The 17,293-nt window shown below is 52.2% G+C and overlaps 1 protein-coding gene across 2 annotated transcripts; it reads right to left on the bottom strand.

Annotated features, from left to right (window-relative positions):
• Positions 1–12,877: 12,877 nt before the first annotated feature.
• Positions 12,878–17,253, bottom strand: PYCR2 (pyrroline-5-carboxylate reductase 2). Of its 2 annotated transcripts, XM_002760592.6 has the most exons (7): positions 17,016–17,253; positions 16,655–16,725; positions 15,170–15,349; positions 14,824–15,045; positions 14,518–14,610; positions 14,187–14,350; positions 12,878–13,607 (listed from the first exon to the last, which is right to left on the bottom strand). In XM_002760592.6, the coding sequence occupies exons 1-7, from the start codon at positions 17,080–17,082 to the stop codon at positions 13,442–13,444; spliced, it is 963 nt and encodes a 320-aa protein (XP_002760638.1). In that variant the 5' UTR covers positions 17,083–17,253; the 3' UTR covers positions 12,878–13,441. The 2 variants fall into 2 exon arrangements, with proteins under 2 accessions (XP_002760638.1, XP_008983577.1); XM_008985329.4 differs by lacking the exon at positions 14,824–15,045.
• Positions 17,254–17,293: the final 40 nt, after the last annotated feature.

Raw genomic sequence — 17,293 nt, 5'->3', positions numbered from 1 at the left:
GAAGGGAAGTGGATCAAGCTATTTGTGGGGAGCCAGGAAGAGAGTCCTTCCTCACCCTGAGTTAAGGCCCATCCTTCTGGTCCCAGGGCCAGACCTTGGACTTGCCTGGAACCATGGCATAGACCAGGCAGTGGAGGGGGGAGGGTGTTGGGGGCACCATTCATTGAGGCAGGGAAGGGAGGAGGACAGGCAGATGCGGGAGTGGGGGTGGAAAGAAGATTGGACAGGGCCAGTCTGAAGAGCCAACAGGGAGTCCAGGGGCCACACCGAGGACCCTGCAGAAGGTCAGCTGTGGGGTCCTTGGCAGGAGGTAAGAAAGCAGGGAAGGGAGATGGCCAGGCACAGCTACCCAGGGACAAGGGTAGAGATGATACTGGGGTGGGGGGCACAGAGGAAAAAGTGGGAACTAACTAGTGGCTAGAGGTTTGGGGAGTGAAGGAGGAAGCCAGATGGGACAGAAAAGAACTGAGAGAGGCAGGAGGAGACCCTCCCCACCCACCACTGGACAGCCAGAGACTGGCGCTAGAATCAGGGACAGGGAGGTGAGGAGGATATTTTTACATCGTTACAGAAAAAGATGAAAGATCAGAAATGGAAGGGAGGTCGGAGAAGCTGCAAAGCCCTGCATGCGGGGTGAGGACTGCTCAGAGTTCAGAGAGGTCTGGTGCTGGAAGGGACCTGAGAGGAAGCTTTGGTCAACTGCTCATTTCACAGAGATGGAAACCAAGGCTTGCAGAGGTCACCCCTCTGTAGATGGTGAACCAGGCTGGAGTCGTGCGTCTATAGGTTACAGGATCCGACCACATCTCCAAGGCCCAGACCTTGTCCAGCCTCTGGAGCCCCTTGTTCTCCTTTGGTAGAACAAAAATCAAATTAAAGACCTAATTATTTCTGGCTTAGCATGAGAGGCTCTGCTACCTTGGTTCTGTAATTAAAAATGAAATAATACATAAGTGAAGGAGAGAGCTGGTCCCCAGGGCTGCCATGGGACCAGCTCATTTTCCCAGACAAGCAGCCTGGGTCTCCAAAAGCAGATGGTGATGTGGAGGACAGGTTGAAGGCTGGTCACCTTTCAGGCTGGGAAGGCCCCATCTCAGATCAAACCCCAGGCTGCTGTGCCTTGGGAGGGAGCATTAAGTGAGCCTGTTTGTGGGTCAATATTGACAGAGGTAGGCCCAGGCTGGCCTGCGTCACTTGAGAATGAGCTAAGGGAGCCTGCAAGGGGAGTGGACACGGCGTAGGGTCTTGAGCTGCGTGGCCTTGGATAGCCCGGGACCCTCGCTGGACAATGAGGGATTTGACCTGTACCACATTCATGTCCCTCCAGGTCTCTGGATCTAAATTAGAGCTGTCTCCACTAATTGGGTGTATGTGTTTGATTTCCACTTTCCATGTTTCCTGTTGGTGTCTTCTGTAAAAAGATTCCAAGATGTGTTAGTTTAGTGTCAAATCAAACAGAAGCATCCTATGGGGTGTGTGTGTGTGTGTGTGCACGCGTGCATGTGGGAGCATGGGAGTGTGTGTGTGCGCGCACGCGCATGTGGGAGTATGGGAGTGTGTGTGTGCGCACGCATGCATGTGGGAGCATAGGAGTGTGTGTGTGTGCGCGCGCGTGCGCATGTGGGAGCGTGGGTGCGCACGCGCATGTGGGAGCATGGGAGTGTGTGTGTGAGCGCACGCATGTGGGAGCATGGGAGTGTGTGTGTGTGTGCGCACGCGCATATGGGAGCATGGGAGTGTCTGTGTGCGTGCGCACGCATGTGGGAACATGGGAGTGTGTGTGTGCACACGTGCATGTGGGAGCATGGGAGAGTGTGTGTGTGTGTGTGTGTGTCCATGTGTAAGTGTGAGGCTGTGATGTGTGGGAGTGTGTATGATCCCTTCCCGGACCACGAGCTGACCAAGGTGCGGCACTGAGGCCAAGGCCGGCTCTGTGACAGCCCCAAGCCCAAGGAGCAGGCTCCTGAGGGTCCCGCAATGTGGTTTTGGATTTTGTTAATGAAAGAAGCTGGCCCTTGGGAAGGTTTCATCCTCCTGCTCGGTACCCAGAGGACCCCAGAATGTGTCCAACAACAGGACTCAGCCTTTTCCTATCTTACAGCCCACGGTCCCTCGGCCACCGATGAGAGCTGCCAAGGGCCAATTCCAGACAGGCAGCAAGGAGAAGGAAAAGAACCAAGTGGGCCCCTTCGGAGGTGAGCAGGATGAGGGGTGCACACAGTGGTTCACAGTGGGGTTGAACTGGGGCTCTGGGTCCTGCAGCCGGGGGTTCAGGGGTGCTCATGGCCACCTTTGTCCCACGTGTGGCCTGGGCCTGAAGCAGACCCGTGTGAGGAGTGGGAGGGCTCACCTGAGGAAGCTGGCTCCCCTGCAGCCTGGTTCCAGCTGGTCAGCACAGCAGGGAAGGGGTCAGTGTGGCCTGAGCCCTGCACGCCACAGCTCTGGGGAGCGGCCTTTAGTCTCCATGATGAAGACACCCCAGTCCTGGCTGGAGCTGACCTGCCGCCTGCACAGCCGCACTGACCCGCCGCCTGCACGGCTGCACTGACCCGAGTCTTCAGAATCAGTCTGCCTGACAGATGCATTTGCCATCCAGCCTCCTTCTTCTCCTGAGCATCCTCCTGTCTCCGGGATCTGGGTTCAGAATCTGGGCCCTCCTCACCCTGCCCCTCTCACCAGGGCCAGCTGGAGCCTCCACTCTACCTGTGTCCTGCAGCCCCTGTGGCTTCACTAGGCCCGCTCTCTCCTTCTCCTCCCTCATCCTTTGAATATTCATGATCGCCAGGCTGCTTGTCATGGGCTGAATGGTGGACCCCTAATTCAGATGCGTAAGCTCTAATGCTCAGTACCTCCTAATGTATCTGTTTGGACACAGAGAAAATTGTTAGATAAGGTCGTAGGCGGGACTCTAATCCAGTATGCCTGGTATCCTCGTCTTGGACATCCAGCCTCCAGAACTGTGAGGAAATAAATTCTTTTTCTTTTATTTTTTGTAGAGATGGGGTCTTGCTCTGTTACCTTGGCTGGTCTTACACGCCGGGCCTCAAACAATCCTCCCACCTAGGCCCCCCTCCCAAAGCACTGGGATTACAGGAGTAAGCCACCATACCTGGCTTTTTTTGGTAGAGACAGGGGTCTCACCATGTTGCCCAGGCTTGTCTGGAACTCCTGGCCTCAAACAATTTTCCTGCTTCAGCCTCCTGAGTAGCTGAGATTGCAGGCATGAGCCACTGTGCCTGGGTTGACAAACACGTTTCTGTTGCTTTAGCGACCCAGCCTTGATCAGTGACCGCTTTGCTGTAGCAGCCCCAGGAATGTGAGGCGCCACTCTGCCTACACGGGTGCAGACTCAGCTCCAAGTCTACAGTCACATCTGTGCCTCTAGACTCTCCTGAGGCCCTGCCTCTGTCCCCACGGGCTGAGAATGGGGAGCCCACCTCCCCTCAAAGAGGAACTCCCGATGGCAGTGGGGCTGAGTGCAGGCTAAGGCCATGCTGCTCAGCTCAGCTCAGCTCTGGGCAACCCAGTGAGCCTCATTTTTCTCATTCATGAAAGTAAGGGCTGGATAGAAGCACCCACTGGAAAGGGTTGTTTGTGAGGACTGGGGAAGCTTACGCAAAGTCCAGCTCCAGCTCTGACCTGTATCTGGCACTCCATGATCGCTGCTTTTATTTTTATTATTTCTTTCAAATCTATCCCCTTCCAGGATTTTCCAGGTCAGTTAATGGTGTCACCAAGCAGAAGCCTTGGCCTGGTTTCCACACCTGCTTCTCTCTCACCTGCCCTCATCTCATGGCTCAACAGTCCCCATTAAATACCTGCTAAACAACAGCCATTGTGTTCCAAACTGAGCAAACAGCAGTGACCCTGTAGATGGACAAGACCTCAGCTTATCTTTTTTTTGAGACAAAGTTTCACTCTTGTCACCCAGGCTGGAGTGCAACAGCGTAATCGCGGCTCACTGCAACCGCTGCCTCCCAGGTTCAAGCAATTCTCCTGCCTCAGCCTCCGGAGTAGCTAGAACTACAGGTGCGCACCACCACACCTGGCTAATTTTTTGTATTTTTAGTAGAGATGGGGTTTCACCATGTGGGCCAGGTTGGTCTCACACTCCTGACTCAGGTGATCCATCCGCCTCAGCCTCCCAAAGTGTTGGGATTACAGGTGTGAGCCACCTGCCAGGCCAGCTTCAGCTTATCTGTGAGTTAAACAAATTGAATTTTAAACAATCAATTGATATTGGGGGGTATATTGAGGGAAGCCAAGGCTCCTCAAGCCTTGTGGATTACCCTCTTCACCTGGCCTCCCTCCTCTTTTATACCCAAATGGCTGCAAGACTTAAGGCACTGGTTTCCAATGTTTCTGGAGCTTGCCTTCCCCCGCCCCCTCCCTCTCAATTAAGTTTGAGAACCAGGTCTGGAGCCAGTGGTGACCTGGGGAATAGGGACGCTGAACCCTCCCAGAGTGGAGCCTGACCTGCTTCCATCAGGCCCCGGTGCTGGGTCCTGTCTTTTCAGTTAACCTCCCCAGGCCTCAGTTTCCCTAACAGTTATAATCAACACAACAGCAACCTCTGGTTATTAGAGCTATCCTCCTGCCCTACACCAAGCCCAGCCTTGATCTCACTGAATCCTCATCTCAGCCCATGAGGTGGGAATCCTTCTCATCCTCACTTGACAGACAAGTTCTTGGAGGTTGAACAACTCGCCCAAGGTCACCTGTCGTTTAAGTGACTGTCTCTAGGCCTAATCTTGAGCAAGATGAGTGTGTGTCGACTCAGATGGCCCACGGCAGGCTGGACCCCTGGGCCTGGCGAGGCCTGAGTCCCAGGCCTGGGAGAGCCGCTATGCGGCTCCAGTGTGCAGAGGGCGCTGCTGGGGCGGCAGGCGAGACTTCGTGGGGAAGCGGAAAGTGGACTCCAGCGCTTTCCCCTGGATCCATCTCCGAGCTGCTTTGCTCTGTGTACGCAGGAAATGACCTGCCACAACTAGCAGGTGGGCGCCCAGCCGAAGCTGGGGTTTGGATCCGGTTCCTCCCCAACTCGGCCCGGACAGGCGGCATGGGGAGTTCGGCGGTGGCGCCTCGTGCTCTCTGGCGGCGCGGGGTGGGGGGGGTGTCCCCCTCGGCCGCGGACAGCCTGGACCGCCTGCCAGCTGAGAAGGGACATTTTTAGAAGCCGAGGGTCTTAGGAACTCGTCCGTGAGCTGAGTGGGGAAAGGGGGAAAGAAGACTCGAGTCTGCAGGTTGAGGCTTTGGCACCAGAGCCCCTAGTCGTCTTGGATGGACGCCTTGGGTTATTCTTATGGGGGATGGGGCGGGGACGGGGATGCCCCCTCCCTACCCGTCTCAGATCTCCGTGGGACTTCTGCTGGAGGCGACGAGTGACAGCTCCTTGTCAGATCAGAAGCGTTACTATAAAGACTTGTTTTCATGAGAAAAAGAACTGACAGTCCACGATACCAAGGACCAATGGCCCTGGGCCTGGGGGAAGGAGCTGGGGAATGAAAAGGAGAAGGCGGCAGCCAGGGAGAGGGAGAGTGAGCAAGACCGCGGGGCACTGGGGAAGGCCGTCTTCGGGTTCAGCGGAGAGACACCCTGTTTAGGGCAAGGGGAGCGTTATGCCGGGATCTGGGCAATGGTGTAACTTTACAAATGCTCATTTATTGTTCCTTTCCCTTAATTCAAAGGGTAGACAGTAACGATGGTTATATTTGTTTCTACAAAACAAAAAACAGTTAACATATTTGCTTCTCTAAGTGGATTTCCCAGTGACTTGGGCAAGGTCCCCACGCCACTGCAGGCTGTATGGAGGCCAGTCCCCACCCACCTCTGTGTTCTGGGCCTTCTTCCCAGGCACCTGTCCAGGGACCCCCAAAGCATCACCCTCTGCCTACACCACCACCTTCTCACCTAGCCTAAATTTGGGGGATCATTCCTTGTGTTCCAGCCAGAGGGCTCCTCGGTGAGAGCAGTGAGGGCAGCAACGCCTGCACATGGCAGGCCAGGCCAGTGCACTGGTAAACGGGTCTTGGTTTTAGACATACCTGGATTGGCACCTAGGCCTTTACCCTCACTGGCTGTGCTCCCAACTTCTCCAAGCCTCAATTTTCCCATCAGCAAAATGGGAAAATAATAACAACATCATAATTATTAAAGATTAAATGAGATCATGAACCTCGCATGTATAATACCATGTCAGGTGCATAGGAAGAAGACACATGTTTGTTTTTAAAGTTTCTACACTTCAGGTCATATATGAGAAGTTACTTGACAAGGAGCATTGGCTGGGCTTCCCATCTTAGGAAAGAGGAAACCTTGCAGTGTGTGATTGTTTCAAGGCATTGTTTCAGAGCAACATGGCCACCAGCTGAGGGGTCTCCTAGCTGCACAGTGACCCAGACTACCCAAAGGCTTTGCTCAAAGCAACTAGCACCCTGAGAGAAGGATGAGCAATTATTATCTATTTCCCATTTTAATAAAATAAGTTGAAACCAAAGCAGACTAATGACTTGCCTGAGGTCACCTGGGCAGTGAGGATTCCAACTCAGGCCTTTGCTCTTACTGTTACCAGAGTTTATTAACTACATTGGCAGAAGGAAAACAATCTATTGTAATTTCACTGGAAAGATACAACACATGAAATTCCAATGTCATATTCACATATCTAAGCATTCAGGGTGGAGCAGTACTGAGAAGCACATACCCCACTGTTTTCTTCTTCTTGTTTGGTTTGCGCCTCCCAGGATCAACTGATTCTCCTGCCTCAGCCTCCCGAGCAGCTGGGATTACAGGTGCCCACCACTACCATGCATGGCTAATTTTTTTTTTTTTTTTTTGAGATGGAGTTTCACTTTTGTTGCCCAGTCTAGAGTGCAATGGTGCGATCTCAGCTCACCCCAACCTCCTCCTCCTGAGTTCAAGGGATTCCCCTGCCTCGGCCTCCCAAACAGCTGGGATTACAGGCATGTGCCACCACACCCAGCTAATTTTTTGTATTTTTAGTAGAGACTGGGTTTCTCCATGTTGATCAGGCTGCTCTCAAACTCCTGACCTCATGTGATCCACCCACCTCAGCCTCCCAAAGTGCTGGGATTACAGGTGTGAGCCCCTGCGCCCGGCCTTAATTTTTGTATTTTTAGTACAGACAGGGTTTCATCATGTTGGCCAGGCTGGTCTTGAACTCCTGACCTCAAGTGATCCATTCACCTCAGCCTCTTAAAGTGCTGAGATTACAGGCATGGGCCACCGCACCTGGCCCCCCGACTGGTTTCTCAGCCTCTTGTGATCCCTCAATTTCAAAGTATCTCAATTGACAAGTCTCTGATGTCTAGCCAAACTTCACATGTGCCGCTGCACCCACCAGCATGTGTTTTCAGTCACTTATTTTCAAGGAGAAGAGAACATTTATCCACATAATCCTTCCTAAAATGAAAAACTGTTATAAAATTGATATCCATCCCAACCCCTTTTTACTTCGACATTCCTGAGGTACATCCCTATTACCTGAAGAATCCCAAAGCTGTAAGAATTGGGAGGATGCCTCTGAAGTATCCACATACTGAACAGGCTCTTGGGCAACCCATGGCGGGAGGAGAGGTGCATTTATAGAGCACCCTTGAGGCAGAATGGCCAGGACAGAAATGTACTAGGCTTCCCCACATCCCAGCCAATCAAGCACAGCCCTTCAGTACTCAGTCAATACCTGCTGATTGAATAAAAGAAAGTCAAAACCAAACCAAGGCCAGGTGCAGTGGCTCAAGCCTGTAATCCTAGCACTTTGGGAGCTTGAGGTGGGCAGATCACTTGAAGTCAGGAGTTCAAGACCAGCCTGGCCAACATGGGGAAACCTCTCTACTAAAAATACAAAAAAATTTTAGCTTGGTGTGGTGGCGGGTGCCTGTAATCCCAGCTATTAAGGAGTCTAAGCAGGCCAATCACTTGAACCCAGGAGGCGGAGGTTGCAGTGAGCCGAGATTTGCACTGTACTCCAGCCTGGGTGACTCTGATAAAAAAATAATAAATAAATAAACAAACGAAACCGGAATGACCAGGTCCAAGGACAGTCTGGGAGTTGCACAGTTTTCACCCCAATAGACCAGAGACCTCGTTGGGCACTCAGGCAACAGCCCAACCTGACATTCAAGCACAAGAGCTGCCATTCATTCAAGCATTCGTTCAGCTGTTTATTGGGTACCCTGCACTATGACTGGGAAGATGGCCTACAGCCCAACTCTCAAGCTGAGTGTTCCTGCTGGAGTGTTCCCAGACACAGTTCCAGACCAAAGGAGGGCACACAGGGCTCCCGTCCCGACTGAACACCTGGGGCCATTCATCCTGCTTAAGCACCACATGGCCAGGGCAGCCTGGCACCCCCTAAAGGCTGTCCAAACGCATTTTGTATCTGAGCAATATCCTCATGATTCCTAAATCAATACCATTCAAAGAGGTTTGTAATGAAAGGTCTCCCTCTTGCCCTGCCCCATCTGTCACATTCCTACTGCCCCCCACAACCAGGTGCTGTTTTAGTGGTTTCTTGTGTATCCTTCTAGAGTTTCTTTATCCAATTTTGTATTTTCCCCCTTTCTTACATAAAGGTAGTATATACTATCTACACTAGCTTGGACCCTGAAAGGAGGGTATTTCATTTTCAAAATGCTGCTGACTTTACATAATCACAATACCCACTTCTGTGTTCCACCTAGTTCATTGGTAAAAGTGAACACAAGTCAAGGCTTTGCAAGTCTTTTGCTCAGATGTGCAGAAAGGTCTAGCTCTCCTGCCTGGAATGGTGAGGGAAAGCGCAGCCAGCCCCTTGGGCTCAGGCTGACTCTCGGTGTTTCTTTGGAGAGCGTTGCTTAGTAACAGTTGCAGGGGACAGCGTAGACAGGGGAGGAAAGGACGCAGGAGAAGAGGGAGGGTGCATTTGTTTTCCAGCAAGGCCCATGAGTGGGAGCAGTGGGGAAAACCATTAGATCTTTTAACCACGAAAATCATGTCTGCTTACTGCAATCAACCAATAATCTACAGTAAAATAAAGAAATCAAGAAATTAAGTGAAAAGCCAGTCTCAGTCCCACTTCCCCAAAGTAATGATGGTTAATAGTTGGGGCAGTAGCTGGCCCCATTTTACAGGAGGGTAACATGGAGGCAATAGGTAAGGAAGTGTTTTTCTGGGGTCCTAAAAGATGCCCACTGGGAAGTCAGGTCTGGGGGCTACTCAAGGCCGGGCTGCCCAGGGGTCCTGAGAGGAGGGCAGCAAGCTGGGAACAGGGAGAGGGGGCCGGTTCCTGTGAGCAAGTGGCACTGTTGCCTATGATCAGGAGCAGAAATCCTAGCACTTCTGCTCACTGAATCTGTCACTGAAGTTGCTGGGGAAACAGCACAGTCAAGTCCAGGCTTCCCCACTTTGCTCATATTAGAAAAGAGCAGCAAACAGCTTCAGTGGTGGGTGTTGGTCCCCATGGCTAGCGGGTCCCGCCCAGTGGCGACCCAGAGCCATTAGCCTGCACACACCTTTCTGGGCTGCAGCAGAAGGACCTTGCCCCTCCCCAGCAGGAACAGATACAGTGGTGGGCTTTGCCAGGTACCATGTGACACACACTTAAGCAGAATAAAGGAATACACACCAAGTCTAAACAGGAAAGACACACCCACGCAAGGTGACAAGTCCAGCACAGGCTTGAGAAAGCCTTAGCTCTTTGAGGAACATTCCAGGTCCATTCTTGTGTGGCTTCTCAGAGGGGGCAGAAAAGCTGAGGCTGCCTTTCCCAACAGCATGCTCCCCTACTCTCAGTCCACTCCAGCTGCCTTTCCGCCCTTCCCATGTTTGCCACATTGCAATATCCACATCTGTTCTCAGCCCTTGTGTGACTCTGAACGAGGACAGTGTTTTGTTGTTGGTGAGACATGCTCTCGCTCTGTGGGCCAGGCTGGAGTGCAATGGTGCCATCTCGGCTCACTGCGACCTCTGCCTCAAGGGATCCTCCTACCTCTGCCCAAGTAGCTGGGACCACAGGCATGCACCACAATGCCTGGCTAATTTTTGTATTTTTTGTAGAAATGGGGTTTCACCATGTTGCCCAGGCTGGTCTCAAACTCCTGGGCTCAAGTGATCCGCCTGCCTTGGCCTCCCACATTGTTGGGATTACAGGCGTGAGCCATGGCGCCCAGCCAGGACAGTCTTACTGACTAGGGCACACCCAGGCCTCACAGGCACTGAGAGGAGCATTCAGCAAATCCTTAGTGAAAAGGCTGCACTAACCCCCAGTGCCAGCTCTTGCAGGGGTATCTGGGGACTTTCCTGGTGGCTTGGACACCTGATGGGATTAGAATGCAAGCTCTAGCACCTCTGTCCTGGGCCTGACACACTGGGACTCTCTTGACACCTCAGAGAGTTGCCAGCCCTCACTGACTGCTGGCAGCTTTGGCCCCAAGGCTGATCAGCCATGTGAGAAGGTGGGCAGCTGGGAGGGGAAAGTTCTGGGTGCTTCCTGGCCTCCCCAGGGAGGACTGAGGTCTTGGAGAGAGATGACTTGAAAATGTTCTCCAAGGAATGGCTCTCTGCTCTCCCTGAAGCAGGACCAGGGTCCCAGCCACTCTCATTCCCATCTGGTCCTGACCATACCTGACTGAAGTTCAGAAGCGAAGGGTGGCAGTGCTTGGCTGGTAAGGACACACCTTAGCCGGGGTGACCCCATGCACCAAGGCATAAGATGGGGCCTGGCAGCTAGCAGGTCCTCAGTGAATGTATGTTGGTATATTTAGGCCTGAGAAAAGGGGTGGTCTTAACAGGGGATGGAGAAAAGGAAAATGTGGGGAACAATCTCTTATCATCTAGGATGACTTGCCAACAGGCCTAGTGCAGAGAGGACAGGATTCGGTCCTGGCACCACTTCCTAGCTAATTAAAACTGGGGCAGCTGATTTCATTTTTTAAAATATTATTGCGTATTATTTACATGCCATAAAATTCACCCACTCTGTGTACAATTAAATGCCCATATGTGTGGAGTTGGGCAACCATCACCGTGATCTTTACATCACTGCCATGGCTCCAAACAGAAACCTTGCACTCTTGCCATTTCCACCAGTCCCTGGCAACCTCTATTTCTGTCTCTACAGATTTGTGTTGACATTTCATATAAATGGAATCACATAAAACATGGCCTTTTGTGACTAGCTTCTTTTACTCAGCATGTCTTTCAGGTTTATGTTATAGTCTGTCTGCACTTGTCCATCTTTTACTGCTGAGTATTCCACTGTGTGGGTGTAACACATTTACCCATTCACCACCTGATAAGCAGTTGGGTTATTTCTACCTTTTGGCTACTATTAATAACACTGTCATGAACATTCACATGTAAGTCTTTCTCTTCAGTGTGTAACTTGGAGCAGAATTGCTGAGTCATTTGGTAACTCCTTTTCCTTTTAGAGGTAGGCTCTTGCTATGTTGCCCAGACTGCATATGAACTCCTGGACTCAGGCCATCCTCCCATCTCAGCCTCCCAAGTAGCTGGGACTACAAGCGTGCACCACCACACCTAGCTTGTTTAATCTTTTGAGGAAGTGCCAGACTGTTTTCCAAAGTGGCTGCATCATTATACGTCCCCATCAGCAATGCATGAGGGTTCCAATTTCTCCACATGCTTGCCAAATTTCTTTTTTTCTTTAAACCATGAACAGTCATACTTGTGGGTGTGAAGTGGTATCTCAGTGGGCTTTGATTTGCATTTCCCTAGTAACTATGATAATGTTGAGCATCATTTCATGTGCTGCTTCACCATTTGCTTATCTTCCTTGGTGAAATGTCTGTTCAAATCTTTTTGGGCAACTTGTATTTCACCTTTTTGAGCCTCATTTTACTCTTCTGGGGAAAAAAATATATATGCTTAGCTCCTAAAGCCATGAGATTGTATGTGAAGTGTCTGCAAGGGGCGTGCCACATACTGGGGGCTTTAAATGAGTTTTTAGTTTGCACTTGCTATGATGGCCCAGAATGACTTCCCATGTGCCCTCAGGTTTGGAGTTGGAGCTGGGGCTGCCCTGACTTAGTGGAATGGAACAAGGCTCTCCTCCCTTCTCAGCAGGAGGGTGAAGGAAGAACACTACCTACACAAGGGGCCATGGTGTTCCATATGTTCTATTAAGCACTGCCTCATGGTCTCATTTAACACCCACCACAACCTTTTGATGAAGCATGGGCTCCATGTTTATAAGGGATGAAACCCTGAGGTCCAAGAAATTCACTAACTTCTCCTGGGCTGTGTAGAAAACAGGGGAATCTAAGATTTGAACCCAGAGCTGATGTTGATGCCAATGCCCACACCTTTCAAATAGCCCTGCTGCATAGGCAGGGAGCTCCCGGGAACAAGCACCAGGCACACACTGGCCTGTCTAGAGGGAGCACGGGATGTCTGGCTGTGTGCACAGCACGCCCAGCTGTTTCTGGGAAGCTGCGGAATTGATGGCTAAGGACACAGACAGCCCCACCACTGACCAGCAGCACAACGGGGGGTAAGTTGCTTATCCCTCTAGGCCTCAACATCTTCTATAAAGTGAGGAAAAGAACAGTTCCTCCTTCAGAGGGCAGCTGTGAGAATCAATTGCTCACCACAGTGCCTGCCCCACATCGAAGCAGATGGCTTTCCCCTTTATTCTGGGCTGCTGTCCGACACCCCATGCAGCTCACTTCACTCTTCTGTATTTGGCTTTGGCTCATTCTAGAACAACACCTTGATCTAGAGCCCCCAGAGCCTGGCCCCTTATTCCTCTCATCCCTACTTCCAGCTCTTGGACAATGCTCCCACAGAGGAGCAGGGAGGACCTCATAAGGGCGTCGAGTTTTGCAGGATGATTATTTAAGATTAAGCCTAAGAAAAGTAAGATATTTAAAAATAAACTTTATTAAAGTACTTAAACTTAGCATCAAATAACACTTTAAATGGTATACCTATGAAGCAAAAGGTAAATATAAACAACAGTCTAATTCCGTACACTTGTGATTAATTGTGACCATCTTAAGTTGCTCACTTCTTTCCCATTTACCAATTCAGAGAAAAGCCCCTTTCATGTTTTCTCTCACCTCTTTGCCTTGGCATCAAAGTAACCCTGCCTTGGGCTCCAGCTGCAGATCCTCCCCAGCCCTTCCTCCCAGCTGCACTGACTGCAGTCCCAGACCCACTCTCCGCCAACTGAGGGGGATATGCAGGGTTGTGTCTGGCTTCCAGCATCCACCACCCTTCAGAGCATCTTCCAGCACAGGACAGAGAGGAAGCTGGCACTGCTTGCTCTGAACAGATTTAAGGAGGTTTTATCACAAGGACCTGAAAACTACCTGAGCCTGTCTTCTCTTTGCACAGCTAAGGAGGGACAACAGAGGGCGGGTGGGTTGGGGGGCAAGGCCTCTCAATTGAGGGCTCCGAATCAGAGGGGGTAGATGCTGCCTTAGTCCTTCTTGGTTCCCAGGGCCGGGCTTCTTGTGAGGAGCTTTCCTGGGCTGGAGGGGGTCAGTGTGGAGACTGTAGGGGATTCCAGTTTCACTCTGTCTAGGAGGGTCTTCTTAAGGGCAGCTGGGGAGATCTTTTCTTGGTCGGCCATGGACTGTAGCTCTCTGCAGACAAAGCCCCAGAAAAATTGAGGGAAGGCAATAAACCTTGGGGCCAGAGCTTTGAGTCTCCACTATCCACACAACCCTCAAGCTTGTTGATCTGACACCATCAAAAGAGAAATTAGAGCCCCAAGACAAATGCTTCCCAACTAGTACTTCTAAGAAGTACTAGTTAACTAAGTATGGGCTTCTCTTATTTTATCTCATTTGATCTGAGCTAGACAGAGCCCCAAGTGTTATCTGTGATTATATGTGGAAAGTACAGGGTTGGGAGTCATAGACTCAAATTAGAATCCTGTCTCCATCACTTTTTAGCTGTTTGACCTTGGGAAAATTGTTTCTGAGCCTCAACTTCCCCTCTGTAAGTCAAAGTTAATCCTGGCTAGCTGAAATGCAGTGAGCATTAAGGCTTGCAAATTCTTAAACAAAATCTACTACTAAGTCATGGTTATAAACAGAGCACAGACTCCAGCACTGCTAAATGGGACCCAAGACAGCAGGTTACACAAACGGTGTTCAACTCAGCCCAGGGGCCAACTAGGAATGAAGGACCAGGGGCAGAGGACAGCAGGGTGGACTCACCGTGTTCGGACACAGGAGGCCTCAACTGCATTGATGAGCAGAGACCGGAAGCCCCCACTCTCTAGAAAGTGCAGGGCGTGGATGGTGGCTCCCCCAGGGGAGCAGACGTTGTCCTTGAGCTGGCCTGGATGCTGCTCCGAGTCCAGCAGCATCTTGGCAGCTCCCTATGGGGAAGGGCGCAGTAGGAGAAAGCTACTGGTACACATTGGAACAGGCTTCCCGACACCCACTGCTACCTCAGCTTCCCAACCAATCCCCGCCCCAGCTCGGTGACCCACAAGAACCCCCATTCCACACCCTGGTTCTGAACATGCAAGGGAAAGATACTGACCAGCAAGGCCTGAGCCCCAAGTCGGACTGCCAGGCGCCGTGGCAAACCCATCTTCACCCCACCATCAGCCAATGCGTCCAGCGCCATGAATGCCTGTGGGGACACTCACTAAGCCCCAGGCCATAGGCACTGAAGGGCCTTTCCTAAGGTCTGCTTACTGATGACTGGAACTAGCTCCAAAAGTCAGCATTCTCCACCAGCCAGCTGGGCCCAAGAGGTGGGCACCACCCCCTGCCCAAGACTGCCTGCCAGCCCATCTTGCTGCCTGGGTTCCTGGAAAGGTGAGTAAGCAAATGAGGGCCTCACGTAGGCAGGCCCGCTGCCACTGAGCCCTGTAACAGCATCAATGAGGTCCTCTTCCACCTCAGTGCAGAAGCCCACGCTGCTCATAAGCTGCTCCAGAAGCTGCCCATCCTCCACCAAGGCATGAGTGCCTGTGGCGTACACTGTAGCACCCTCCCGCACTACCACAGGTGTGTTGGTCATGCAGCGAATCACTTTGGGGGCTGGCTGAAACGCCATCAGCTTCTAGGGTAAGGGAGAGAGCCAAGTAAGTGGGCAGGGCACAGCTCCTACCAACACCCACCCATTAGCTGTGATCCTTGGGTCAACCCTCCCCTCACACAAGGGGCATCAGGGCTGAGACAAGCACCTTCTCCACAGAGCTGATGGTGACACCAGCCGCACAGGAGACCACGATGTGTCTGGCTTGAACGTCGGCCCCAATCTCATCCAGGATGAAGGGGATGATATGTGGCTTCACAGTCAGAAACAGGACATCGCTGTGCCTCACCGTCTCCTTGTTGCTGCGTGTCAGGTTCACACCCATCTTCTGCAAGAGGAGTCTCCCAGCTCACAGTGCTGGAGCAGCCTGGCTATGCCAAGGCCTCCCAGGGAGGAGCTGAACCCCTGCCAAACCCATTCTGCCAGCTGCAACCTGGAATCCTTAGCCCTATGCTCTCAGGGTTCTGCCCTTACCCTAAATGATATTGTTTCCCATTGTTGCTACTGAGCAAGTAAGTACACTCCAGGCAAGTAAGCTTGGAACATGACAAGGTTCTCCATGGCAAACAGAAAGTGGTGCCCTTCCCTGCCAATCTTCTGGCACCTAAGGCACTCCTCTGCCAGGTAAGAAGGCCGCATGGTGAAGAGTTGCAGGGAAAAGGAGAATGCAAATACCTGAGGGTCAGAAGCACAGCTGAGTCAGGCCCTGTCCCTATCCTGGCCACTCGTTCATGGGACTGCACAGTCTTCATGTGGTCCAGGGCTAGCGTGGCTACCCATCCCTCTATAACTCCAAAATGAGAAGCAAGACCCTCCAGTACTGGGACATCAGCCCATCCTTGGCACAAACACTACTTGTCACCCGCCTCATCAGCCATCCTCTCCCACACAGCACAGGTTTTGGGTGAAGACTTGGAATATGTTTTTGGAGAGCAGAACAACTAACTCACCACATTCTTCCCAACATGCTCATTCATGACTCAGAATAACGGCAAAGTGGCCACTGTGGTAAATGAGAAAATAGCCTCAAAGTGGCTGAGTACTTTAAGGTCATACAACTAGTCTATCAAGAAAAATGAGCACAGTGTCTCACCCTTGTAATCCCAGCACTCTGGAAGGCCAAGGCAGGCAGACCACCTGAGGCCAGGAGTTTGAGACCAGCCTGGCCAGCAGTATTCTCTACTAAAAATACAAAAATTAGTCGGGAGTGGTGGGTGCCTGTAATCCCAGCTACTCGGGAGGATTGCTTGAACCCGGGAGGGAGAGGTGGCAGTGAGCTGAGATTGCGCCACTGCACTCCAGCCTGGGTGACAGAGTGAAACCCTGTCTGGAAGAAAAAAAAAGTATTTATTGGGTACCTACTATGTGCCAGGTGCTTTCCTCATGTAATGATATCAGTTAATCCTCTACCACTCCAGTGTCTGGATCTGACGCCCGGTATATGTCTGCCTGGATGCACCCACCACACTGAGCTGCCCAACAGAAGGTGTAAAGATTGTGATGTTCCTGGAGTGGAGGTCACCGCCGGCCAAAGACCAGCACAGGGGCACAGGGGCCGGCCGGACTCACTTCATCTCAGGTCATCCTTTTCCTGGGCCTCCACCCGCTTCCCGCCCCGCCCCGCTCCACCTACCCTGAGCGCGGACACCGTGGGCAGGTCCATTTCCGGGGAGCTGGCTATTATCTTGTGAGCCGACAGGATGCCTGCAGAAGACCGGGCTTTTCAACTAGGGGTCGCGGCTCAGCCCTTTCCGACGCTTTCCCTGGGAAAGCAGAATTAAAACCCAGAGCCCTCCTAACAGTGCCAGTGTCCCTCTCCCCCTCAACGCCCTACGACGACAGAAGACGCACTTGCTGCTTAACCAGAGTCTCATCTACCCCACCGGACGCAAATTCCCCTTTCATTCGTTCATGCTGTGGGGCGGGAGGCTCGGGACTCGGGACTCGGGACCCGGGACTGCCCGCGAAGCCGCCTCCCGCCTCCATACGCTTGCCTGCAGCTGTGAAGCCCCGCGCCAGCGCACAGGCCAGCTGGCCGGCGCCGATGAAGCCCACGCTCATGGTCCGCAGTTCACGCCTCCTGGCAGCCGCAAGAACCAGCTCAGCGCGGGCCCGAGATACCGCTGAGGGAAGGGTGGACGGTACAGGGGCCAACGGGCAGCGTGCCGAGGGCGGGCGAGCTCCCAGCGGCTTCTGGGATGGGGCAGTGCGAGACGACTCCGGCGGGAATCTGGCCGGCTGCAGATGACGCCCTAGGCCATGTGACCCCGCC

The sequence above is a fragment of the Callithrix jacchus genome, chromosome 19 (genome assembly GCF_049354715.1).
Source record: "Callithrix jacchus isolate 240 chromosome 19, calJac240_pri, whole genome shotgun sequence".
In the NCBI taxonomy this organism is placed as follows: Eukaryota; Metazoa; Chordata; class Mammalia; order Primates; family Cebidae; genus Callithrix; species Callithrix jacchus.
This window is presented reverse-complemented; position numbering and strand designations above follow the sequence as displayed.